The following is a 25,754-nucleotide window of genomic DNA, read 5'->3' as shown; positions in this document are numbered from 1 at the left end:
GGCCCACTTGCTGTTAAAAGAAAACCAAAAATGGCAATACCTCCGGTCGCCCTGACTGACATTCCTTACCACCGAAGCAAGCAGTAGGATCTCGCGAGGAAGATGCTTCCGCTCCACGTGCGACGTTCACACCGCGCGGTAAACGACGACGCGAGCCGGGCAGGAAACTCCACGCAAGATTGGACCGGAAGGTCAAGGGGGTGTCAGAGTATTATTGAAGAAATTAACGTAATTAACCGGCAGTTATGTGTAGTAAGTAGATTACCCGGACGGGCGCAACCTTTCCATGGCTCCAGCTCGCGCTCGCAGCACGTTCCATGTGAGTGAGTGAGAGTGAAGGTCGACAGAGGTCGGGTGCATGGCGCGCCCGGCGGTCGCCCACCGAATCCTGCGGCGTTTCTCTCGTCTCGTCTGACCCGACCGGCCGGACTGCTCCCTTTTTCCGCGAGGGTCAATGGAAAAAGCTTGGCGAGGCCATCGCGCGTGGCTGAGAAATGGCCCGGATGATGATGGGAAGACGGACACCTAGTACTGCCTACATGTGCCACTGTACAAAAATAAGTTGCGACGGCGACGTGCTAACCAACCCGGGAACACGAAGAAATTTCGAATTTTTGAACTTCTTGGGAGTGGATAAAATTTGGAGTGCGGCTAATATGGATATGTATAAATAAGTGACTCTAGAGTGTAGTTTATTTTAATTACCAGCCGTTTAAACGAAAATGCAAAATGCCAAATAGGCTGGAGCGGGGCGTGATGGCCACTTTTGGCCACATGCTCCCCTGCGGCTCACCACCCCGTCCCCACCACGTCACAGTCGCCTTAAAAAGGGAATCGCCGAAAGCTCGTACCGTGTCACTGCGTGCCACTCCATCGGTGGCAATACCTTCGTCGCACCGCCGTAATTCCTGCGCAGGGCCGAGGGCAAACCCGTCCGTCCACCCACGACGTACGCTACCAGGAAATTCCCATGCAGCCTCGGACCACGCCGTTCGAAAAAGAGGCCCGGCACGCGGGCCCCGCGCTCATGTGCCCCACCCGACCCCACCCACGCGCCGCCCAAAACAACCCACACCAAAACCAACGTCCCAGATTCCACCGAGTGGGGAATGGACGGCTTAGCTTCCCCCTGGTGGGAGCGGTGCTTGTGGGGAGAGCGGCCGCGTTCCCACGGGTCCACTTCACTCCAGAGCAGCACCGCGCCACTCCCGGTCCACCCGGTCGTCGTCGCGCTCGCCCACTTCCCACCATCAACCCCACGTCGTCCGACCGTTACGAGTGAGGGGGACGGAGCCCCCGGCTGACGCCGTCAACGCCGGCCGCCGCGGCCCCCGCGCCCTCCCGTTGGGCCTGACGCACGCGCCCGTCCTCCTCCCCTACTCCAAAAACGAAACGGAAGGCGAGACGAGTTCCTCCTCATTTTCGCCGAAACCCCCCTCCATTCCCACAAAATCACACATACCCCCACGTAAGAAGCAGTACGCATCTCCATTACCGTGACGGAAAAGATACTCACGGGAGATCGAAGAGGAGATACGTGAGGATTGTGATCCGTTCCAACCCCGCGAAGTAGATGGTTTCCATGTCCGCGCGGATACAATTCCGTGGCGGGGCGCGTGCGTGCGTGCGTGCCAAGATCATATTATCACCTGCCTCTATGACTTTCCAAAAACGGGGCAGGGGCCTAACTGCAAACTCCCCCGCCGTCGTCTCCGTCACGTTATTAATTCGAAATTAAAAACCACTACGGGAGCAGCAGCAGTGGTTTTTTTTCTCCCTCGCCACTAAATAAATAAATAAACTCCTCTTTGTCCCTTTGCTTTGCTCCCCCTTCCCCTCCCAGACCTTTCTTTCTCCCCCACCACTCGCCGCTGCCGCTCCACGCTCCCGTCGCTGTCGCCCTCCTCCTCTCGCACTCGCACTCCCGCTGCTGCGCCGAATTGGAAGCTGTTGCCTCCCAGCGAATTCAAACCCCGGGCGGGGCAGGAGGGAGGAGCGGCCGCCGCCGAGCCCGCGCCGACGATTTGGTGGCGTACCGGGTAAGCTGCGGGCGGTTTTCGTTTCGGCTCCCGGATCCGCGTGCTCGAGGCGGCATTTTGGGGAGTTTTTTTTTGTTCCGTTTGCCGGGATTCACGGGCGCGGCATTTGGGTGGGAGTTTTGCTGATTCCGTGTGCGGATTTGGTGGCGGTGCGTGCGGCAGGGCGGCCGGGGATTTGCATGCCGGCGATGATGTTCACGGAGGGGCTGGATCGGGACGCGCTCAAGTGGGTGCGCGAGGTGAGCGCTCTCCTTGGTCTCCTCCTCCTCCTCGCCGCCGCGGCGGGTTTCCTCGGCTGAACTGAACCCTAGCTGGGGTTGAGTGAGCCCGTTGTTGTTCCGGAGCTGCTGGGGCTCCCCGTCTCTCATCAGTGCCGGTTGGTTGGTGCGAATGTGGCAGGGCCAGGGCGCGGGCGCGGGGGCGGGGGCGCTGCACAGCCACGGCCGCATGGACGCGCTCCGGGCCGCGCGCGGCGCGGGCGGCCTCGGCCTCGGCATGCCGCCGCCGGAGAAGTACAGGAGCGGGCACCTGCCGCGCGCGTCCGTGCCGCTGCGCCCCACCGACAACGGGAGCGCCTCCACGGCCTCCGACATGGACGAGTCCTCCGACGCCGAGGAGGTCGAGGTCTGCAGCGGCGGCAGGTACTCGGTCGACTCCTCGCCCCGCCACCGCGACGAGGTCCCCCGCCGCACCGCCGTGCCCCTGTACCGGTACGCCAACGTGCCCGGGCAGCAGAACTACTACTCCAGCGACGGCTACTCGGATCTGAGCTCTTCCAGAGACACGGCGCTCCCAAGGGGGAAGCCGCAGCAGGCGCGGCGGCCACAGGCGCGCGCTGCTGCGTACGTCGAGGAGGAGGAGTACTCGGACTCTGCGGGCAGCTCCGAGTTCTCAAGCCAGGTGTCGGGGCGGAACAATGGCGTGGCCTCCAAGGGTGGGTACGCATCTGAGTACTCTCATACCGGTCCAGTCCGGAGAGAAGCGAGCAATGCGGTTCCTAAGGCGGCTCGTACGGCAGCTCAGCCTTCAAACTCGAGAGCTTACCAGCCAGAACACTATTCTGCTCATGTTCCTGCTCGAGGCGATGTCAAATCTTCTCCTAAAATGGTTAGTTTTTTCTGTGCTAATTGATGAACTGTTATCATTTTCTTTAGTCCTGCTTCATTCTCTGCCATATCAAATGGGCGAATAGCACTAGTTCCACTCCTCGGCTGCATATGATAGTTCTGACATTTTTTCTGATTTCACAATTGTTCGTACTTGGTACAATAATGTGGTCGAATGGATAATCTTTGCACTTGCACTAGGCAATGCATTGTAATTGCTCGACATAGCGATATTGCAACAAATATTCTGCTCAATGAACAAACCTTCTCCAGATACTACTGTTAAGATACACAAGCTGTTTGTTGGTATCTGCTTAAGGATGACATGCTTCTGCATTTAGTCCACTTGGATAATGATCTGGCCGATCTTTTTCCCCTCAATTATTAGGAGAAACTCGATTTTGCTTTACAATTGTGATCTGGATATTCACTCTCCTTTGGAAAATGCAAGAAAAATTCAATTCCGCAACTGCATCATAATCGTATTTGTCATTGGTTCTAATCCATGATGTAACCTAGGACCCAAAATTGCTGCCAAAAATTGATTCTTTTCTCTGGGTCATTTGGGCCCATAGGCTGCAAGGGTCATCTATTGCCATGCTTTCTAGAATACATGTGATGTTATGATACCGTTCTTACATAATTGAGTAGATTTTGCTGATGAATCGAATGGGTTGTGTGCAGGATGGTTCATCTGATGTCCCGAGTGCCCCACCAATACATGGTTATAGTCAGGAAACTTCACCAGCTCCTCAAAGTGATACCAGAACTTGTGCAAAAGCAAGTGCATCGGATGGTTCAACTGTCAAAAAGGAGGACCATGGTGATGGTATTGTGGGAGCTGACTTACCCGAAAAAACTGATAGGTAGCTTTCGTAATACTGGATGCTTGATCAAACCATTATTCAGGAATCAATTGTATTTCTTCTGCTGGCATGTCGTTCTGACTATTTGTTCTACCATGTAGCAGCGCTTTGAATGGAAGGCACACCAGCAGACCATCTAGTTCAATTCCTCTTCGAGTCCCCACGTTTCATGCCAGGTATGTAGAGCACACATTTAAATAAAAATTTGTTTACTGTTCCATATTTCTCTACTAACCTGTTCCATTAAAAAAAACAGTTTGCAAGGTCCCTGGTATTCTGTGCTTGCATATGATGCTTGTGTTCGCCTGTGTCTTCATGCATGGGCTAGAGGCTGTATGGAAGCTCCGGTTTTTCTGGAAAATGAATGCACATTATTGAGAGACACATTTAGGTGAGTTATGGTTGAATTATTTCATGCTCGTAACAATCAACTGGAAAGATGTCATGAAATATTCTAGCTGCACTTTTCTTACCGATTTTAATTACCATGAGCGATTGTGGAAATGCATATAGTTATTATGCACAATAGCTATTTTAGTTAAGGATAAAGTTGAACTGGATACACAAAGCTAGAAGAAGTTTGAATCCAACCTGTTCTGAACTTTAGCCTAATCCATCTGGCCTTCATGGGGGCACCTTCTCTTAGCTACTGCGCCTCTGGGGATCTTGTCTGATCCTAGCATGTCTCATCAGTCTATTGCAACTATCGTCACCCGTTCTTCTGATGACAATATATTCAATCTGTTCTGGAAGCAAAAGACATGCTTGAACTTAAGTCAATTTGTTCCATTGATTACCCGCAATTTTTTTTTTGTTCCATTGAAAGCTCAGTGCCCCTCTGTTGATGCAAATTGTAAATATTAAGAGACATAGAATCAGCCAAAATAGCTTCTTCCTCCGTAAACACCAATCATTCAACTTTTCATGTGTTCTAATCTAAGATATTGCAAAATTTCCAAGAACAGCATATTTTATCAGTGTCTTGTTGCTGAGTATCATCACTCAAAAAAGAACTGTCGCAAACTCACAATGCCATTAAGTAAACACACCAGTATCTCCTCCTTGAGCGCTTCAAAACCTCTCGACTTACTCTAAGGTGGAGTGAAATACTCCCTCCGTACTAAAATATAAGACGATTTTTAGTGTTTAAAAATGTCTTATATTTTGGTACAGAGGGAGTACCTATCTGTACTTTGTAAGCATATCATTCATTTGTTACTTGTTCATGCTGGTCAATGTACTATCTTTTTACATGTTGCAGTGAAAACTTAATGCACCAAATATGAATATAATCCGTCAATAATTATAATCCTAGGTAAATTGATATTTTTGCATGTTTCATTCAGCTTGCAAGATGTGCTGCTGCGATCGGAGGAGGAACTCATGACAAAACAGGCATCAGAACGAGTTACGGAAGGAGCTGCATCAAAACCCAAGAAAACAATTGGAAAAATGAAGGTTCAAGGTACACACTTCCCAAATGCAGGCCAAATCTTTCCCTTTTTCAACTTGCTGTTTGTGAGGACTTCTAATAGAGCCGCAGATCATTCTAGCTATTAGGAGTTCTCTTTACATGCTCTGCAAACTACTCTCAGAAATTGCCAAGATGTTAAATGGTAACATAATGTGATTTCAATTGCAGTTCGCAAAGTTCGCATGTCTGTAGACATGCCTTCTGGTTGCAATTTTTCATCATTGCCAGTGGTGAAATTTGATTCAGTTCGTCACCGCTTGTCCAACGTACAATCATCAATCACATCTGGGTGGGAGTCAGTTAGGAGAGTTCAAGTAGCAACACATGTGCCTCCTAATAGTTCCTTCTCGAAGCATAGCTTAGCATACATGCAAGCAAGTGCTCAATATATAAAGCAGGTATCTGGTCTGCTAAAAGTTGGTGTGACTACCTTGCGCAGCAGTTCAGCCGATGAAATACAAGGTAAATATGCTTTATTTCTTTCATGACCTGCAGCCTCTTGAATTGACCTCACCATATTCTTGCCTCAGAGACATACTCATGCAAACTGAGGCTTAAAAGTTCACCTGAAGACGACGTGGTACCAATGCAGCCAGGATCTGGTGAAACACATGTCTTGTACGTAAAGAGAAATTTCTATATAGCATGTTATTTAATAACATATATGCCACTGTTAACTTTGTATCTGATGATGTAGCGACCCAATCAATGTGCTATATATATGTTGAAAAATATTTTTTGTGAGGACATAGTATATATATATTATGAAATTGGTGTCAAGCTGAATATCTTTCTGTTTACATTTCAGCTTTCCAGATAGCCTTGGAGATGATTTAATCATTGATGTATCTGATACCAAAGGAAAACCCTGTGGGCGTGTTGTTGCTCAAGTTGCTACAATGGCAGAGGAACCTGTAAGATTTTCCTTGCCATGTTGTTACTTGCTTGAAAGTTCTTTAAAGAAAAAGGTTTTTATAGTTTTCCATAGCTTGGTGTTTCTTGATATACCATGTACCAATTGTGTGCCTTTTAGCGCAATTGATGATGTTCCCCAGAAAACTTCTGAATTTTCTTGTGCAGGCTGACAAACTTCGTTGGTGGTCAATATACCGGGAGCCAGAGCATGAACTCGTGGGCCGCATACATCTATATGTTCAATATACAACCGCTGCAGATGAAAACAACACAAAGGTACTGATGCATGGCTATAGTGCTGCTGCCTTTTTTTTGTTAGTTATAGCACTAGTTTTAGTTTTAGTGCATTAAGATTAAGATTATCTGTCTCAGCGAAGTAAAAGGTTCTCCGGAATGTCCTTGTACTGAGGAATACTATCGATTTCAATACAAGTAACCAGGGAATCCTATTTATTAGGATGTCAACCATTAAAGAACTATTGGATGTGTATGTTTCTTGATGATAGAGTGAATGGATGCGTCATGCTTTTGACATGCTGACCAATTTCTTAACATACCTTTCTTTGTTCTTGTAGTATGGCTCTGTCGCAGAGACTGTGGCATACGATATTGTTTTGGAAGTTGCAATGAAGGCACAACACATTCAGCAACGGAATCTTGTCTTGCAAGGTTCTTGGAAATGGTTGCTGACAGAATTTGCGTCATACTATGGGGTTTCAGATGCGTACACTAAGTTGAGGTACTTGGCTACAGTAGTCCCAGCTCTTTCTAGCTTCTTTTGGTCTCTTTATTATCACTTGTATTCAGTATTTACTATTTCAGTCCTTTTGCATGATTTTTGTGTTCTGTGTGATTTAGCTTACCTTAATACTCATGTCTGTCTGCTACATCATGATAGATAGTTGATTGCAGCCCCTATATTTGGTGTTGCGACTTTGAGTGTGCTAGAAATGCTTTTGTGATACTTGCTTATGATTGTTTGGGTTTGCATCGAGTGTTTGTCTCTTCTTTCAAATTACTTTTGCCCCTCCTCAGTGAGCTGCTATTTATCATTCTTCCTAAAGGTACCTCTCGTATATTGTGGATGTTGCAACCCCTACCGCTGATTGGCTGAATCTGGTTCACGAGCTCTTGCTCCCAGTACTAATGAAGAGCCATGGTACTGCCACATTGAGCCATCAAGAGGTACTCGCTCCTTTTCCATGAAAAGATGTTTTTTTTTGGCTTGAACGGTATTTTTATCTTACAAGATAGGTAACAAATTTCTTAAGTTTGGAGTAAATATTCTATTGTTTCTCCGATGTTACAAGAAAATTAATCTAGTTAGCTGAAATCAATAAAATCCATCCCGCTCTTTAGCCTCTTCATTACCTGCTCCTGACATCTCAACATGAACATGTGACTGATTGCTTCATTAGAATCGAATACTGGGGGAAGTGGAGGAGCAAATCGAGCAAACTTTAGCAATGGTATTTGAGAATTACAAGTGTCTTGATGAGTCACTGGTCTCTGGACTGGCGGAAGACTTCAGGCCTCCAACTGGATTGGCCGCGTCAGCCCTGGCGCCGGCTATAAAGCTGTACAGTCTTCTCCATGATGTGCTATCTCCAGAGGCCCAACTGAGACTCTGTGGTTACTTCCAGGTCATTCTTCAACTGTTCTGTATATGTATATGTATGTTAACCTTATCTCTAGATGCTGATGCTTATTAAGTTTTAATTTATATCCAGACTGCTGCCAGGAAGCGCTCGCGGAGGCACATGCTCGAAACTGATGAATTTGTGGCAGGAAATTCTGAAGGCATAAAGATGGACATGGTGACCTTCACAACTGCTTACCAGAAGATGAAATCATTGTGCCATAATATACGCAATGAAATATTTACAGACATTGAAATTCATAACCATCACATACTTCCCAGGTACTTTATTGTTTCCGGGCCTGCTGTTCATCTTTTAGAAACTGTTCATTGTGTATGATCTATGAGAAGCATTCACTACAAAATGATTCTGTTACCTTGCTTTAATCTCTGTTTATTCTTCTGTTTCCACAGTTTTGTCGACCTCCCGAATTTGACAGCCGCCATCTATAGTGTGGAGCTCTCAAATAGACTACGCTCATTCCTTGTTGCGTGCCCTCCTACTGGCCCTTCTTCTCCGGTTGCAGATTTGGTGATCGCCACTGCAGATTTTCAGAAGGATCTTGCCAGCTGGAACATTTGGTAAGTATCCTTGTTAACTGGGCTCTGTTCTTGCACTTGTGTCTTGTATATGCAAGACTAATGTACTTTTTAATCCTCAGTTCTATTAAAGCTGGTGTTGATGCAAAAGAGCTGTTCCATTTGTACATTGTATTATGGATTGAAGATAAACGAAGAGCACTGCTGGAAAATTGCAGACTGGATAAGGTAAATGTTTCTCTTGTGTTTGCTTTTGGTTAAATCATATGATAAATGGTTGGCACATATTTCTATATGATAAATGGTTAATAAGTGATTAATGTCCAATATTATGTTGGTGGCCAACTGTGAGTCCTCCATTTCTTTCTCTTCTATTTCCATTTGTTGGGTCTTAAATGACACTGGCTTGGTTGTTAGTGGAACCACTAAGAGTTAATAACTAAAGTAACTCAAGCAATCAGATGAAGGTTATGGGTGTGGACATCTCTCCAGTAGTGAACTGATTCAATACCTAAAACCACTTATAGATGATTAACTAGTGATATTGAAAGTTTTGTTAGTACACCCATGCACGCACATGCACAAATGCGGGCCTTGTCTAAAGATGAACGCGCTTGCCAGGCAGTTGTTTCAGAGTTTGTAATTTTGACGTCTCATTTAACTTGAGTGACATAATAACTGAGACAGATCTGTTTTCACTTCTTAAATTCTGAAAATTTATTATTTGCTGCACTAGTTACTGTACAACAGATCTGTTTTCACTCTTTATATTCTGAAAATTTATTATTTGCTGCACTAATTACTGCACAATATCTATATATGGGTGCACCAGCTTTTCAGTATTTTGATATTTTGGGGTCTCATCCTATCTTTTCCGATTATCAGGTTAAATGGTCAGGAGTTAGGACTCAGCATATGACGACACCTTTTGTGGATGAGATGTATGATTTACTGAAGAACACATTGACGGAGTATGAGGTTATCATTTGCCGATGGCCAGAATACATATTTGTTCTTGAGAATGTATGTGTGGATTCACTTGCAGACCCTTTAATTGACTTGTTTGCATCAGAATGGAAATCTGACTTACCTTGTGCTATTGTGAATTTTTGTCAAAAAAGGCTATTGCAGATATTGAGAAAGCGGTAATCGACTCCCTCGAAAAGCAGTATGTGGATACTTTGGCCCCACTTAAAGATTGTATCGCCCCCAAAAAATTTGGCCTCAAATATGTACAAAAGCTAGCAAAGCGCAATTCAACGTGCCCTTATGTTGTACCTGAAGATGTAAGTTTTCTTGTGCATTCACATTTGTTAGAATTTCAGATTTTGATGTCTGACCCCTATGTGCTCACAGCTAGGGATCCTCTTGAACACAATGAAAAGACTATTGGATGTTCTGCGGCCGCGGATCGAGAGCCATCTGAGGTCCTGGAGTTCCTGTATACCTCATGGAGGAAATTCAGCTGCCATCGGCGAAAGACTTAGTGAGGTTACAGTAACATTGAGGGCGAAATTCAGAAACTACATGCAAGCAGTCGTCGAGAAGTTGTCTGAGAATGTGAGTGTTTTTGCCAAACTTGAAACCATGCTTCCATTATTTACAACTTGATGTTATCATCATGTACTGCAAACGTTAATTGGCATGTCATGCTGGGTTGCTACGTAGATTTGGCAATTGCATTGAGGAATACTATTGGTGAATTAGGCTTTGATAGTAGCAAGTTCCGGTAGCCTTTTAAACTGTTTGCAACTGCAGTAATTTGGTTATATCTAGTCCTAGACTCAGCTTTACTGTCAGTTTTGCGGGAAGTTTTACTGTCACTACACTTGGATAATGTGCGGGTCATTTTGGTTACAATATGTTGTTATTTTTATGTGCAGACCCGCATGCAGAGCACCACAAAGCTCAAGAAGATCATCCAAGACTCAAAAGGATTGGTCCTGGAGTCAGATATCCGCGGCAGGATGCAGGAGTTGAATGATCAACTAATTGGGGCAATAAATCATATGCACAAAGTCTCAGAAGTTCATGTGTTTGTAGCCATATGCCGAGGCTTTTGGGACCGTATGGGGCAGGTAAGTGAACGATCAATAGAACCATTGTTTCTCCTCGTATCATATGAGTTGCTAACTAACCTTGGTTTAGGATGTCTTGAGTTTCCTGGAAAACCGCAAAGAGAACAAGGCCTGGTACAAAGGCGCGAGAGTTGCAGTGTCGGTAAGTTCATTTTCTTACAGTTCCTGTTGTTGGTTGCTCCTCTTTGCTGCTATGGTCATATAAACTTGTAATACTGCAGGTGCTCGATGATACATTTGCATCCCAGATGCAGCAGTTGCTTGGCAACACACTCCAGCCAAAGGAGCTGGAGCCGCCTAGGTCCATCATGGAAGTGAGGTCAATTCTCTGCAAAGACGCTCCCCGACAGAAGAATTCGGGCTTCTACTATTGATCATTTTGTTGTGTACATATGGATGCACATTCGAGTGTGCAGCTTAGAAAATGATGACAAGGCCGAAGTGATGCTGTGGAGATCTTTGTAAAGAAGACAAGACAATAGTAAGAAATAGAACATAGGGCTACTGGTGAAATACATGAGCTAAGAAGCCGCAAAAATAGTGCTTTGCTGGTTAACCAGGTTAAAATATGTTCCCATTGTCTGTGGGATGGTCTGAATGTGGAGTAGTGGTAGTTTCACTGGTAGCACCTAGCTAGCTGAGATTTCACAATAACTAATATTGATTTGAACATGTTGACTGGATCATATTAATTTTTGTATCTTGGTAAGATGCTAAGGGGCAACCTTTTGATGGTCATCGTTTCATCAATGTGTTTGAATAGGTAAATTCAATTGTGGTTGGTAAATGAAACATTAGACTGCCATGAAATATATCAAGTTCATGTCTTCTACTGTTGAATCTCTTGTTGAAGAGAGAAAGTTACTTGCGATAACCCGTGCCTTGTACTGTTCTTAAAATTGCAGCAGCATTTTGGTGTGCTCAACTAAAAACTGCCAGTTTCTTTCAATTATTTATCATCAGGGTAGAAGCGTAGATAAATCAGATCTCTAAATTGATAGATTTCATGGCTGTTAAATCACGTACACTAGCATCATCAGATCTTCTATATCTAAATAGACAGCTCCCACTAACATATTTCTCCCGCCATGCAAGCATTTCATCTCATTATTCAACATACATAGAAAAATGCCCACCTCAACATGCAACTATGCATGCATGGAAAATTCCATCTGTTATGTTATTTACATTTAATTCTTATATAAGTTAAAAAACTATTATTTCAAATATTCATGTTTCATATAACCTAAACCTCATTGAAATATTGCAAAACATTCCCGCAACAACACGCGGGGCATCATCTAGTTGGTACACCGTTGGCACATCAACCAGACGCACCAAACCTCACTTAACTAAATCTGAGGCAATATGCCCGCCGTGCAACTTGTGCGGGTTACATTTTCATGTACAAACTTGAAAAATAGAGAGTGCGTTTGGTTACCTGCATTGATTTTGACCTCCTTGACAAAATGATGTAAGAGATGTGTTTGACTCTCTGGCCATTTGTTCGGCTGTGACAGAAGGCTCGGGCAAGCGCCTCTTGAACGCATGGGGTAGCACATGCGATACGATGACAATGTCCCACAGGCGTGGTATTGTAATTCAAGTGATGAAGATGATCAGTGTTATGATAAAGTTAATGGTCTGTTACGATAAGGAGGTGGCTAAATATCTTAGAGAGGAAATTGCCTTAGATGATACTGTTTGAAATGATGGCACACTTGATGAGAATAGTGCTTTTTGATGACGCTATGTGTATTGGCACTGTTGGTTATGATTTTTTTTATGTCTGCTTCTTATTGTGATGATCATGAAACGCAAACAAACATGAAAGGCCAAGCCCGCAACTCCATAGATTATCAAAGCTAGGCGTGCGCGATAAAGATCGACAACTCAGAAGGCTCCGACCTAACTGATTTCTCGGTTGCATCAGACCCATGTGTCAGCGGACTCGGCGAAAAGGAACGCGCCTCTACGGACCTAGGTTGGCGCTTATCACCTTTGTGTTGGAAATATGAGCAATTTACCGAATGATTTTATGAACATAAATATTAAATAAAGCATGACTAATATAACAGGGATAAAACTAGTCATGTGATTTGACAGAGAGAAGGTAAATAACATGGGCATATATGAACTGTAATCAAGCTTATCTAGAGCAGACAACAGGGCAAGTTTCATATATGAAGTAGAATCTAACACATATAGGACCAGCAGCAGAACCAGGAACTGTGGCAAGACCTCGAACAGAAAGGAGAGGAGCACATACAGGACATCAGCAGCAGTAGCACTGGACTTGGGGTTGGTGTCCTCGCCAGCCATGTCGTCGAGGAGGTTGTCGACGTCGGGGAAGTAGTCGTCGGAGTCCGGGAAAGTCAGTAGTCGCGCTGAGCGCTTCCCAAAAACCTTATCACCCTTCTCCCATACATGACTCAAAAGGTGCGGTTCCGGAGGCCACGTGACCTTTCTATACCCGTCGTGCGTGGTAAAAATTTAGACATCGACTCGGCTCATTCCCGCAACCCGCGTCGAGTCGAGTCGAGTCGTGGCATGGCGAGGCGGGCGGTGGAGGAGGAGCGCGCATGTATGTCCCTCTTGTTCTCATCCTCATACATGTGGAGAAAAAGCCTCCTTTATAAAGAGGTCCAACTCCCTCTAAACTAGCAATGTGGGACTAAATTTTAGTTCCACCTCTTGCCTTGCATGAATGGGCTGCTTGGGCCTCTAGGATTTATTAAGAATTTCTGAAACTGCTATTGGGCTAGGCCCAAAATAGACAAAATTCCAGCAATCCCCCACCAGATCTCAAAGGCACACAAAATTCGCCTTTGGTTCCAAAACACTGTTTTATATACCGGTACTGCAGTGGAGACTGTTAAGTTGAATTTCCACCTAGAACTCTATGCTACACTAGTAAGCAACTTGAACAGTGGATTGGGCCTTGAACTGCAAGTTTTCTGCAAATCTAGCTTGATCGATACGTGGCTACCGTGGGTCTTCCCCGCGGGTGGAGCTTATGCGTTATACTCCGAGACCTTTCATGAGTTTACTAGAGAGAACCCTACTCTCATAGATTGCGACGTTTAACAATCAGACTCATATAGGTGCGTTCTTCAAAAGATGTTCTGCAGGACGACATCTCTGCTTCAATGAGCCACTTAGAACACATTAAGATATACATCAACCTGCCATGCAGATTAGGAGAGTATTGCATCTTCATGGAGTGGTATTGTTAATAGTAAGGATACTCTCCTCTCAGTTGACCAACAACTTGTCTTCCACATCTAATTCACGGGATCTCCGATCACATAGACTAGGTTACCACTGTGAACAACTCATATTGTGGGTCTCATACCCATCTCCCTCGATGCATTATCTATCACATTACGTGATAGACCCTTAGTGAAAGGATCTGCCAGATTTTTAGACATTTGGATATAATCCAATGCAATAACTCCGGAGTTTCTCATTTTCCTGACAGACTTTAACCTTCTTTGAACGTGTCTTGATGACTTCATGTTATCCTTTGAGCTTCTCACTTTCATGATCACAGTTTGATTGTCGCAATTCATAAGGATACCCGGTACAGGTTTCTCAACAACCGGTAAGTCATTCAAGAGCCGGCGAAGCCAATCTGCTTCGACCGTAGCTGTATCTAGTGCTGTGAGTTCTACTTCCATTGTTGACCTCGTTAAGATGGTCTACTTGCAAGACTTCCAAGAAACAGTGCCACCTCCATGAGTGAATACATAACTGCTCGTGGCCTTTATCTCATCAGCGTCTGAGATCCAGTTTGAGTCACTCTACCCTTCAAGCACCTTTGGGTGCCTAGTATAGTGAATTACATAATTCGCAATGCTTTTCAAGTAACGCAAAACTCTTTCTAGAGCTTTCCAATGCACATCTCCTGGTTTTGAGACAAACCGACTCAGTTTTCTAACAACAAAAGAGATGTCAGGTCTTGTAGCACTGGCTAAGTACATAAGCGAGCCAATAATCTGAGAATATTTCAATTGATCTCTAGCAATTCTTCGATTCTTTCGAAGTAACACACTCGCATCATATGGTGTTGGAGAGGGCTTGCAGTCACTATAGCCAAAGCGACTCAAGATCTTTTCCACATAGTGAGATTGAAGCAATGTAATCCCACCATCATCGTCTCTCAACAACTTGATGTTCAGAATGACATCAGCCACTCCTAAAATCCTTCATCTCAAAACAACGAGATAGGAAATCCTTGGCCTCCTTAATAACATTCAGATTTGTTCCGAAAATCAGTATGTCATCAACATACAAGCAAAGGATAACTCCCTCACCCCCACCATGGCGATAGTACACACATTTGCCAGCTTCGTTTACAACAAAGCATGTAGCTGTTAAAGTTCTTTCAAACTTCTCATGCAACTGTTTGGGTGCTTGCTTGAGTCCATACAAAGACTCTAGCAACTTGCACATTTTTCCTTCCTGACCATCTAGTACAAACCCATTTGGTTGTTCCATATAGATTTCCTCGTCCAACTCTCCATTTAGGAAAACAGTCTTAACATCCATTTGATGAACGAGAAGACCATGTGAGGCAGCTAGTGAAAGTAGAACTCGAATAGTGGTCAGTCGAGCCATAGGTGAGTAAGTATCAAAGAAGTCTTCACCTTCCTTTTGGGTATAACCCTTAGCCATGAGCCGAGCCTTGTACTTTTCAATAGTACCATCAGGCCTAAGCTTCTTCTTGAATACCCATTTGCATCCTATAGGTTTGCACCCATAAAGGACGACCAGTTATCTCCCAAGTTTCATTCGCCAAGATGGAATCCATCTCGCTACGAACCATTTCCTTCCAGTAGTCAGCATCTTCAGATGCATAGGCCTCTGAAATAAAACTAGGAGTATCATCTATGAGATACACAAGGAAATCATCACCAAAGGACTTTGCAGTCCTCTGTCTCTTGCTCCTAGTACGAACTTCATTGTTCTCCTTCACAGGACTTTCAAAGTGTTCCATCGAAATGGCAGGTTTAGTAATTGTAACTGGTTCTTGATTCGATGAACTAGGCATCTCTTGATTAGATGAGGTAGCCATATCCTTCATGGGAAAGATATCTTCAAAGAAAGTCACATCATTCGACTCCATGATCGTACCGACATGCATGTCAGGTACCTCAGATTTTACAACCAAGAATCTATAACCAATGCTATGAAAAGCATATCCTAGGAAAACACAATCGACGGTCTTTGGTCCAAGCTTGCGCTTCTTTGGAATTGGCACATTGACTTTCGCCAAACAACCCCAGGTTCGTAGGTAAGAGAGTTTTAATCTTTTCTTCTCCCATTCCTCGAATAGAGTTATCTCTTTATTCTTTGTGGGAACTCGGTTTAGGACATGACATGCAGTCAATATCGCCTCCCCCCACCATGCCTTGGAGAGACCCGATTTGTCTAACATGGCGTTAACCAAATCTGTTAGAGTACGGTTCTTTCTTTCGGCCACCCCATTTGACTGAGGTGAATAGGGATGCGTCCTCTCATGGGTTATACCATGTTCCGCACAAAAAGCATCAAATTCATTGAAAAAATACTCTCCACCACGGTCGGACCTACACTTCTTGATTTTTCGATCAAGTTGGTTTTCCACTTCAGCTTTATAGATCTTGAAAATTTTCAAAGCCTCATCCTTAGATTTCAGAAGATACACACAACAGTATCTAGTGGAGTCGTCAATTAACGTCATGAAATATTTCTTTCCACCTTCTGTCAAAACACCATTCATTTGACATAGATCTGAATGTATGAGTTCTAGTGGTGCAAGATTTCTCATTTCCGCAGTCATATGAGACTTACGAGGTTGCTTAGCTTGCACACACACTTGACACTTGGATCCCTTGACAGTGGTGAAACTAGGGATTAAGTTCAACTTCGCTAGTCGTGGCATGCAACCAAAGTTAACATGACAAAGACGTGAATGCCACACATTTGATTCACTATTGTTGCAAATATGATTAACAACTTTATTGCAAACGTCTGATAAGGATAAACGAAACATGCCTCCTGACTCATAGCCTTTACCAACAAAGGTTCCATACTTGGATATTACAAATTTATCCAACTCAAAGACAAGCTTGTAGCCATCTCTACACAGAAGAGATCCGCTAACAAGATTTTTATTAATGGAGGGGACATAATGCATGTTCTTCAGCCGCACGATCTTCCCTAAAGTAAACTTCAGATCAACCATGCCAACACCACGAACATAAACACTTGAACTGTTGGCCATCAGCACAGTTGAAGTCCCCGCGGTCTGATAAGACGAAAACATGGAAATACCACCGCATACATGCACATTAGCACCCGTGTCAATCAATCAATCAATCAGGAGAATGACATACTGAAAGAATAGTGGGAAATATACCATACCCAACATCCTTCATGTCAATGTCTCCAATGACAACATTAGCGGTCTTGCCGCCTTTCCCAGGATGACGCTTGTCATAGCGATTGGGGCAACTAGGAGCCCAATGATCAGGATCCCCACACACATGACAAACACCTTTCTTCTTGTCATTCTTCTTCTTGAAGTTCATGTGTTGCACAGCCTTATTCTTCCCATCAAACTTTGCTTTACCATCAAACTTGCCCTTGTTCTTGAACTTGTGGGGCTGGAAGTTCTTCTTCTGTACCAAATTGGCACTAGATCCTCCCTCAATACCTCAAGCATGTGTGTCCTTTTCTCTCGCCTTTTCTTCCACATCAAGAGTGCCAATGAGATCCAGAACGGAAAACTCCTGCCTCTTATGCTTCAGTAAGGTAGCAAAGTTCCTCCATGAAGGAGGAAGCTTAGTGATGATAGCTCCGGCAACAAACTTGTCCGGTAGCATACAATTGAAATGCTCAAATTCTCTAGCAAATGACTGTATCTCATGAGCTTGCTCAACCACGGAGCGCTCTTCACTCATCCTGTAATCATAGAATTCCTCCATGATGTACAGCTCAGTGCCCGCATCCGAGACCCCAAACTTGGCCTCGAGTGCGTCCCACATATCTTTTTCATTATCAATTGACGCATAAGCATCAACTATGTTCTCACCAAGAACACTCAAGAGAGCAGCCTTAAACAGAGTATCCATTTTCTGAAAAGCTTGTTCCTGTTGGGCATCAGACTCCCCTTTAGGTTTGCCAAGAGTGGCGTCATAGCAACTCATGGTTTGAAACCATAAGGCTGCTCTCATGCGCCACCTCTTATAGTGGATACCCTCAAACATAGGAGGTCTCATGGAAGCAGCAAAACCACTTGGGGTAAATTGCCTATAATAAGGTTTTTGGATTGTTGGAAATATGAGCAATTTAGCAAATGATTTTATGAACAAAAATATTAGATAAAGCATGACTAATATAACAGGAATAAAACTAGTCATGTGATTTGACAGAGAGAAGGTAAATAACATGGGCATATATGAATTGTAATCAAGCTTATCTAGAGCAGACAGTAGGGCAAGTTTCATATATGAAGTAGAATCTAACACATCTAGGACAAACATCAGAACCAGGAACTGTGGCAAGACCTGGAACAGAAAGGAGAGGAGCACATATGGGATAACAGCAGCAGCAACACTGGACTTGGGGTTAGTGTCCTCGCCAGCCATCTCGTCGAGGAGGTCGTCGACGTCGGGGAAGTAGTCGTCGGAGTCCGGGGCGTCCGTGACAAAAAAGTCAGTAGTCGCGTCGAGCGCTCCCCAAAAACCTTATCACCCTTCTCCGTACAGGACTCAAAAGGTGCGGTTCCGGAGGCCTATTGTCCCGACCTGCGGTGCACGCCGCAAGCCGGGATGGGGAAGAACGTAGCAGCACTGCATTGCTCAGGAATTTGTGGCAAGAGGAAGAAGAGGTTCTGGTGCGTCACTCTAAGAGGAGCGACCTCCCTTTTATAGGCGCAAGAGAAGGAGGCGAGAGGCTGTGCTGGGAGCTGAAGAGAACGAGGGAGACGAAACGAACAGGCAACAGGCGAAGAGGTGCGTAGTTCATATTCAGTCTCCACTACAGCAAAAACATTTCAGCTTCCGCGTGACCTTTCGTATACCCGCCGTGCGTGGCAAAAATTTAGACATCGGCTCGGCTCATTCCCGCAACCCGCAGCGCGGCGCGACGAGGCGGGCGGCGGAGGAGGAGCGCGCGTGGATGTCCCTCTTGTTCTCATCCTCGTACATGTGGAGAAAGAGCCTCCCTTATAAAGAGGTCCAACTCCCTCTAAACTAGCAATGTGGGACTAAACTTTAGTTCCACCTCTTGCCTTGCACGAATGGGCTGCATGGGCCTCTAGGATTTATTAGGAATTTCTGAAACGGCTATTGGGCTAGGCCCAAAATAGACAAAATTCCAGCACTTTGTTATTTCATGCTGCTTTCTGATGACCCACAAGTATAGGGGATCTATCGTAGTCCTTTTGATAAGTAAGAGTGTCAAACCCAACGAGGAGCAGAAGGAAATGATAAGCGGTTTTCAGCAAGGTATTCTCTGCAAGTACTGAAATAAGTGGTAACAGATAGTTTTGTGATAGGATAAATTGTAACGAGCAACAAGTAACAAAAGTAAATAAAGTGCAGCAACGTGGCCCAATCCTTTTGTAGCAAAGGACAAGCCGGAACAAACTCTTATAATAGGAAAAGCACCCCCGAGGACACATGGGAATATCGTCAAGCTAGTTTCCATCACGTTCATATGATTCGCGTTCGGTACTTTGATAATTTGATATGTGGGTGGACCGGTGCTTGGGTGCTGTTCTTACTTGAACAAGCATCCCACTTATGATTAACCTCTATTGCAAGCATCCGCAACTACAACAAAACTATTAAGGTAAACCTAACCATAGCATGAAACATATGGATCCAAATCAGCCCCTTACGAAGCAACGCATAAACTAGGGTTTAAGCTTCTGTCACTCTAGCAACCCATCATCTACTTATTACTTCCCAATGCCTTCCTCTAGGCCCAAATAATGGTGAAGTGTTATGTAGTCGACGTTCACATAACACCACTAGAGGCTAGACAACATACATCTTATCAAACTATCAAACAAATACCAAATTCACATGACTACTCATAGCAAGACTTCTCCCTTGTCCTCAGGAACGAATGTAATTACTCACAAAGCATATTCATGTTCATAATCAGAGGGGTAATAATATGCATATAGGATCTGAACATATGATCTTCCACCAAATAAACCAACTAGCATCAACTACAAGGAGTAATCAACACTACTAGCAACCTACTAGCACCAATCCTAGACTTTGAGACAAGAATTGGATACAAGAGATGAACTAGGGTTTGGAGATGAGATGGTGCTGGTGAAGATGTTGATGGAGATTGCCCTCTCCCGATGAGAGGAGCGTTGGTGATGACGATGGTGATGATTTCCCCCTCCCGGAGGGAAGTTTCCCCGGTAGAACAGCTCTGCCGAAGCTCTAGATTGGATCCGCCAAGGTTCCGCCTCGTGGCGGCGGAGTCCCGTCCCGAAAAGTTCCTTCCTATTTTTTTCTCATTGAAAGACCTCATATAGGAGAAGATGGACGTCGGAGAGCCACCAGGGGGCCCACGAGGTAGGGGGCGCGCCCGAGGGGGGGGGGCGCCCCTCCCTCATGAGCAGGGTGTGGCCCCCCTGGCCTTCATCTTTGGCGTGAATTTTTCTTTATTTCTTTTAAGACGTTCCGTGGAGTTTCAGGACTTATGGAGTTGCGCAGAATAGGTCTCTAATATTTGCTCCTTTTCCAGACCAGAATTCCAGCTGCCGGCATTCTCCCTCTTTATTTAAACCTTGTAAAATAAGAGAGAATAGCCATAAGTCTTGTGATATAAAGTGAAATAACATTCCATAATACGATAAATATCGATATAAAAGCATGATGCAAAATGGCGTATCAACTCCCCCAAGCTTAGACCTCGCTTGTCCTCAAGCGAAAAGCCGATAACAATAAATATGTCCTCACGTTTAGAGGTAGAGGCATCGATAAAAATAAAATATGGACATGGAGGCATCATGATTATTCTCATAACAACAACATATATAGATTTTTTTCATATGCTTACTTATGTTCAAGTGATGATCTATTCACAATGCAAAAGTATAAATCATAAACCTTATTGGGCTCCGACAAACGATAATCTCAGTCATTGAAGCAATTGCAATTTATCATAACATCAGAAAGAGTCTATGTCAGAGCTAAAAAGCAAGTCCACATACTCAACTATCATTTAGTCCTCCATAATTGCTAACACTCACGCGATACTTGTGGTTACGGAGTTTTAATCGGACACAAAGAAAGATAGGGGCTTATAGTTTTGCCCCACAACCTTTTACCTCAAGGGTAATGTCAACAATAATGGTTCATGCTCCCCTACATCCAATTAGATATATATATATATCATGTTCTTTCCAACATGCTAAGCTTGCCAAAGGATAAAATGAAAAAGAAAAGGTGAAGATCACCATGACTCTTGCATAAGGTAGAAGATAATAATAAAGGATAGGCCCTTCGCAGAGGGAAGCAGAGGTTTCCATGCGCTTTTATGGTTGGATATATAAAATCTCAATGCGAAAGAATGTCACTTTATATTGCCCCTTGTGATATGAACCTTTATTATGCAGTCCGTCGCTTTTATTACTTCCACATCACAAGATCATATAAAGCTTATTTCTCCCACACCAATCAATCATACATATTTAGAGAAATTTTTATTGCTTTGCACCGATGACAACTTACTTGAAGGATCTTACTCAATCCATAGGTAGATATGGTGGACTCTCATGGCAAAACTGGTTTAAGGGTATTTGGAAGCACAAGTAGTATTTCTACTTGGTGCTGAGAATTTGGCTAGCATGAGGGGGAAAGGCAAGCTCAACAAGTTAGAGGGTACATGACAACATACTTTATCTCAGATATAAGAAATACATAACTCATTACGTTGTCTTCCTTGTCCAACGTCAACTCTTTAGCATGTCATATTTTAATGAGTGCTCCCAATCATAAAAGATGTCAATGATAATATATCTATATGTGAAAACCTCTCTTTCCTTATTACTTCCTATTAATTGCAATAAGGACCAAAGCTATGTCTGCCAACTCCCAACAACTTTTAATCATCATACTCTTTCTATGTGAAGTCATTACTCTCAATAAGATCAATATGAACTTTTTGTTTCTTTTTATTCTTTTTCTCTTTTCTTTTATTCACCCAAGATCATGGCAAATTAATCAAGCCCTTGACTCAATACTAATCTTTATTATATATAGCTCATGGACTCGATTACATAGAGAGATCATAAAGCAAAACTCAAAACTAGATCATGCCATAAACTTTATTCTACTAGATCAAGATACTACTAATAGGATCGAACTAAGAAAAACGGTAAAGATAAGAGTTGTGATTGTGATACGATACCGGGGCACCTCCCCCAAGCTTGGCAGTTGCCAAGGGGAGTGCCCATACCCATGTGATTATGTCTTCTTCTTCGTTGTTGGTGTAATATTCTTGGCGATTATTCCTGACGGTGTCCTGGACTAGGGGGTACTCACCATGTTGTCTCCCGATCTGTTAGATTGGGCCGAGGACCCCCATGGCCGTATACTCATGGGCCAGTTCGGACGGCTGCCGCATACATGGAAGATTCACAAGACTTGGTGATCAAGACAAGGACTCCTCCCCACCGGCATATTCGGCTAGGACTCTTGTTATCCTAGGCCTCTGGTGCATTATATAAACCGAGGCCAGGCTAGTCAATAGATTATATACATACAATCATACCATAGGCTAGCTTCTAGGATTTAGCCTCTCCGATCTCGTGGTAGATCAACTCTTGTAATACTCATATCCTCAAGAATAAATCAAGCAGGATGTACGGTTTTACCTCCATCAAGAGGGACCGAACCTGGGTAAAACATCAAATCCCCTGCCTCATGTTACCATCCGCCTTAGACGCACAGTTCGGGACCCCCTACCCGAGATCCGCCGGTTTTGACACCGACATTGGTGCTTTCATTGAGAGTTCCGCTGTGTGATCGGCAAAAGGACCGATGGCTCGTCTGCAGGTCAACTGCGATGCCGACATCTTCGTCGCCGGCTCGATTGGTCACCTTGGCTCGACCGAGGACCGTGCTCCATCTCCGATCGTCATGTTCGGTTGATAGCCTTCATCAACGTCAACTCCGATCTCTATCAAGATCATGGAGGAATCATCCATGGAGCTCAGGGGCTCAACGTCAACATTGCCCTCGGGCGACCGTGCTGTTTTTCCCAACAGCAAACTTGTATCCGCTGCCACCACCTCTTAGAGTATCACTTTGATGATCACTTTGGTGTAATTATGCGGAACTGAGTCTACAAAAACCATGCAAAATTTCGTCGAGTTCCGATGGAGGAATCTCCGACAATCTACGATATACCGGAGCCCTGTCAAATCTAGACGGGAATCTGAATGAGTTTAGGGCGCGGTCTCCAAAGCCTAGCTTGGAGGTCCTTTGGAAGTGTTGGAAATATGCCCTAGAGGCAATAATAAAAGCATTATTATTATATTTCCTTGTTCATGATAATTGTCTTTATTCATGCTATAATTGTGTTATCCGGAAATCGTAATACATGTGTGAATAACAGACACCAACATGTCCCTAGTGAGCCTCTAGTTGACTAGCTCGTTGATCAACAGATAGTCATGGTTTCCTGACTATGGACACTGGATGTCATTGATAACGAGATCACATCATTGGGAGAATGATGTGATGGACAAGACCCAATCCTAAACATAGCACAAGATCGTATAGTTCGTTTGCTAGAGTTTTCCAATGTCAAAGTATCTTTTCCTTAGACCATGAGATCGTGTAACTCCCGGATACCGTAGGAGTGCTTTGGGTATGCCAAACGTCACAACGTAACTGGGTGACTATAAAGGTAGACTACGGGTATCTCCGAAAGTGTCTGTTGGGTGACATGGATCAAGACTGGGATTTGTCACTCCGTATGACGGAGAGGTATCACTGGGCCCACTCGGTAATGCATCATCATAATGAGCTCAGAGTGACCAAGTGTCTGGTCACGGGATCATGCATTACGGTACGAGTAAAGTGACTTGCCGGTAACGAGATTGAACGAGGTATTGGGATACCGACGATCGAATCTCGGGCAAGTAACATATCGATAGACAAAGGGAATAGCGTACGGGATTGATTGAATCCTCGACATCGTGGTTCATCCGATGAGATCATCGTGGAGCATGTGGGAGCCAACATGGGTATCCAGATCCCGCTGTTGGTTATTGACCGGAGAGTCGTCTCGGTCATGTCTGCTTGTCTCCCGAACCCGTAGGGTCTACACACTTAAGGTTCGGTGACGCTAGGGTTATGAAGATATGTATATGCAGAAACCCGAATGTTGTTCGGAGTCCCGGATGAGATCCCGGACGTCACGAGGAGTTCCGGAATGGTCCGGAGGTAAAGAATTATATATAGGAAGTGCTATTTCGGGCATCGGGACAAGTTTCGGGGTTATCGGTATTGTACCGGGACCACCGGAAGGGTCCCGGGGGTCCACCGGGTGGGGCCACCTGTCCCGGGGGGCCACATGGGCTGTAGGGGGTGCGCCTTGGCCTAGATGGGCCAAGGGCACCAGCCCCTATAGGCCCATGCGCCTAGGGTTTCCACCATGGAAGAGTCCATGTGGTGGAAGGCACCCCTAGGTGCCTTGGGGGGAGGGAAACCTCCCCTTGGCCGCCGCCCCCCCTAGTAGATGCCATCTACTAGGGCCGGCGCCCCCCCTGGCACCCCTATATATAGTGGGGGGGAGAGGAGGGATTTCACACCAGCCCCTGGCGCCTCCATCTCCCCCCGTTACGTCTCTCCCTCGTAGTCTCGGCGAAGCCCTGCTGCTGTGACGCCCTGCATCCACCACCACGCCGTCGTGCTGCTGGATCTTCATCAACCTCTCCTTCCCCCTTGCTGGATCAAGAAGGAGGAGACGTCTCCCGTCCCGTACGTGTGTTGAACGCGGAGGTGCCGTCCGTTCGGCGCTGGTCATCGGTGATTTGGATCACGTCGAGTACGACTACATCATCACCGTTCTTTTGAACGCTTCCGTGCGCGATCTACAAAGGTATGTAGATGCATCTAATCACTCGTTGCTAGATGAACTCCTAGATGATCTTGGTGAAACGAGTAGGAAAATTTTTGTTTTCTGCAACGTTCCCCAACAGTGGCATCATGAGCTAGGTCTATGCGTAGTTCTTCTTGCGCGAGTAGAACACAATTTGTTGTGGGCGTAGATTTGTCAACTTTCTTGCCGTTACTAGTCCTTTCTTGCTTCAGCGGTATTGTGGGATGAAGCGGCCCGGACCAACCTTACACGTACGCTTACGTGAGACCGGTTCCACCGACTAACATGCACTAGTTGCATAAGGTGGCTGGCGGGTGTCTGTCTCTCCTACTTTAGTTGGAGCGGAATCGATGAACAGGGTCCTTATGAAGGGTAAATAGAAGTTGACAAATCACGTTGTGGCTTTAACGTAGGTAAGAAAACGTTCTTGCTAGAACCCTAATTCAGCCACGTAAAACTTGCAACAACAATTAGAGGACGTCTAACTTGTTTTTGCAGCAAGTGGTTTGTGATATGATATGGCCAAAGTTGTGATGAATGATGAATGATCTATATGTGATGTATGAGATGTTCATGCTATTGTAATAGGAATCACGACTTGCATGTCGATGAGTATGACAACCGGCAGGAGCCATAGGAGTTGTCTTTATTCTTTTATATGACCTGCGTGTCATCAAGAAACGCCATGTAAATTACTTTACTTTATTGCTAAACGCGTTAGCCATAGTAGTAGAAGTAATAGTTGGCGAGCAACTTCATGGAGACACGATGATGGAGATCATGATGATGGAGATCATGGTGTCAAGCCGGTGACAAGATGATCATGGAGCCCCAAGATGGAGATCAAAGGAGCTATGTGATATTGGCCATATCATGTCACGTTTATTATTTGATTGCATGTGATGTTTATCATGTTTTGCATCTTGTTTACTTAGAACGACGGTAGTAAATAAGGTGATCCCTCAAATAA

At 44.8% G+C, this 25,754-nt stretch overlaps 1 protein-coding gene across 2 annotated transcripts; it reads left to right on the top strand.

Moving 5' to 3' along the window:
- The first annotated feature begins 1,798 nt into the window (after nucleotides 1–1,798).
- Nucleotides 1,799–11,403, top strand: LOC123128435 (uncharacterized). Of its 2 annotated transcripts, none has more exons than XM_044548434.1 (23): nucleotides 1,799–2,039; nucleotides 2,202–2,278; nucleotides 2,439–3,146; nucleotides 3,830–4,011; nucleotides 4,116–4,187; nucleotides 4,268–4,402; nucleotides 5,358–5,476; nucleotides 5,654–5,947; nucleotides 6,016–6,103; nucleotides 6,294–6,399; nucleotides 6,566–6,676; nucleotides 6,976–7,139; nucleotides 7,465–7,585; nucleotides 7,819–8,043; nucleotides 8,131–8,321; nucleotides 8,454–8,621; nucleotides 8,702–8,807; nucleotides 9,465–9,602; nucleotides 9,701–9,865; nucleotides 9,936–10,139; nucleotides 10,463–10,657; nucleotides 10,728–10,799; nucleotides 10,879–11,403. In XM_044548434.1, the coding sequence occupies exons 2-23, from the start codon at nucleotides 2,219–2,221 to the stop codon at nucleotides 11,029–11,031; spliced, it is 3,777 nt and encodes a 1,258-aa protein (XP_044404369.1). In that variant the 5' UTR covers nucleotides 1,799–2,039; nucleotides 2,202–2,218; the 3' UTR covers nucleotides 11,032–11,403. The 2 variants fall into 2 exon arrangements, with proteins under 2 accessions (XP_044404369.1, XP_044404368.1); XM_044548433.1 differs by having other exon boundaries at nucleotides 4,113–4,187.
- The last annotated feature ends 14,351 nt before the right edge of the window (nucleotides 11,404–25,754 follow it).

The sequence above is a fragment of the Triticum aestivum genome, chromosome 6A (assembly GCF_018294505.1).
Source record: "Triticum aestivum cultivar Chinese Spring chromosome 6A, IWGSC CS RefSeq v2.1, whole genome shotgun sequence".
NCBI lineage: Eukaryota > Viridiplantae > Streptophyta > Magnoliopsida > Poales > Poaceae > Triticum > Triticum aestivum.
This window is presented reverse-complemented; position numbering and strand designations above follow the sequence as displayed.

What these genes read in the sequence shown, in the direction of transcription:
- LOC123128435 (XM_044548433.1), top strand. Translation starts at nt 2,219, where the DNA reads ATGCCGGCGATGATGTTCACGGAGGGGCTGGATCGGGACGCGCTCAAG. An exon ending in AAAATTGCAGACTGGATAAG is followed by an intron (nt 8,808 to 9,464) that starts GTAAATGTTTCT and finishes TCCGATTATCAG; the next exon opens with GTTAAATGGTCAGGAGTTAG. An exon ending in ACATATTTGTTCTTGAGAAT is followed by an intron (nt 9,603 to 9,700) that starts GTATGTGTGGAT and finishes TTGTCAAAAAAG; the next exon opens with GCTATTGCAGATATTGAGAA.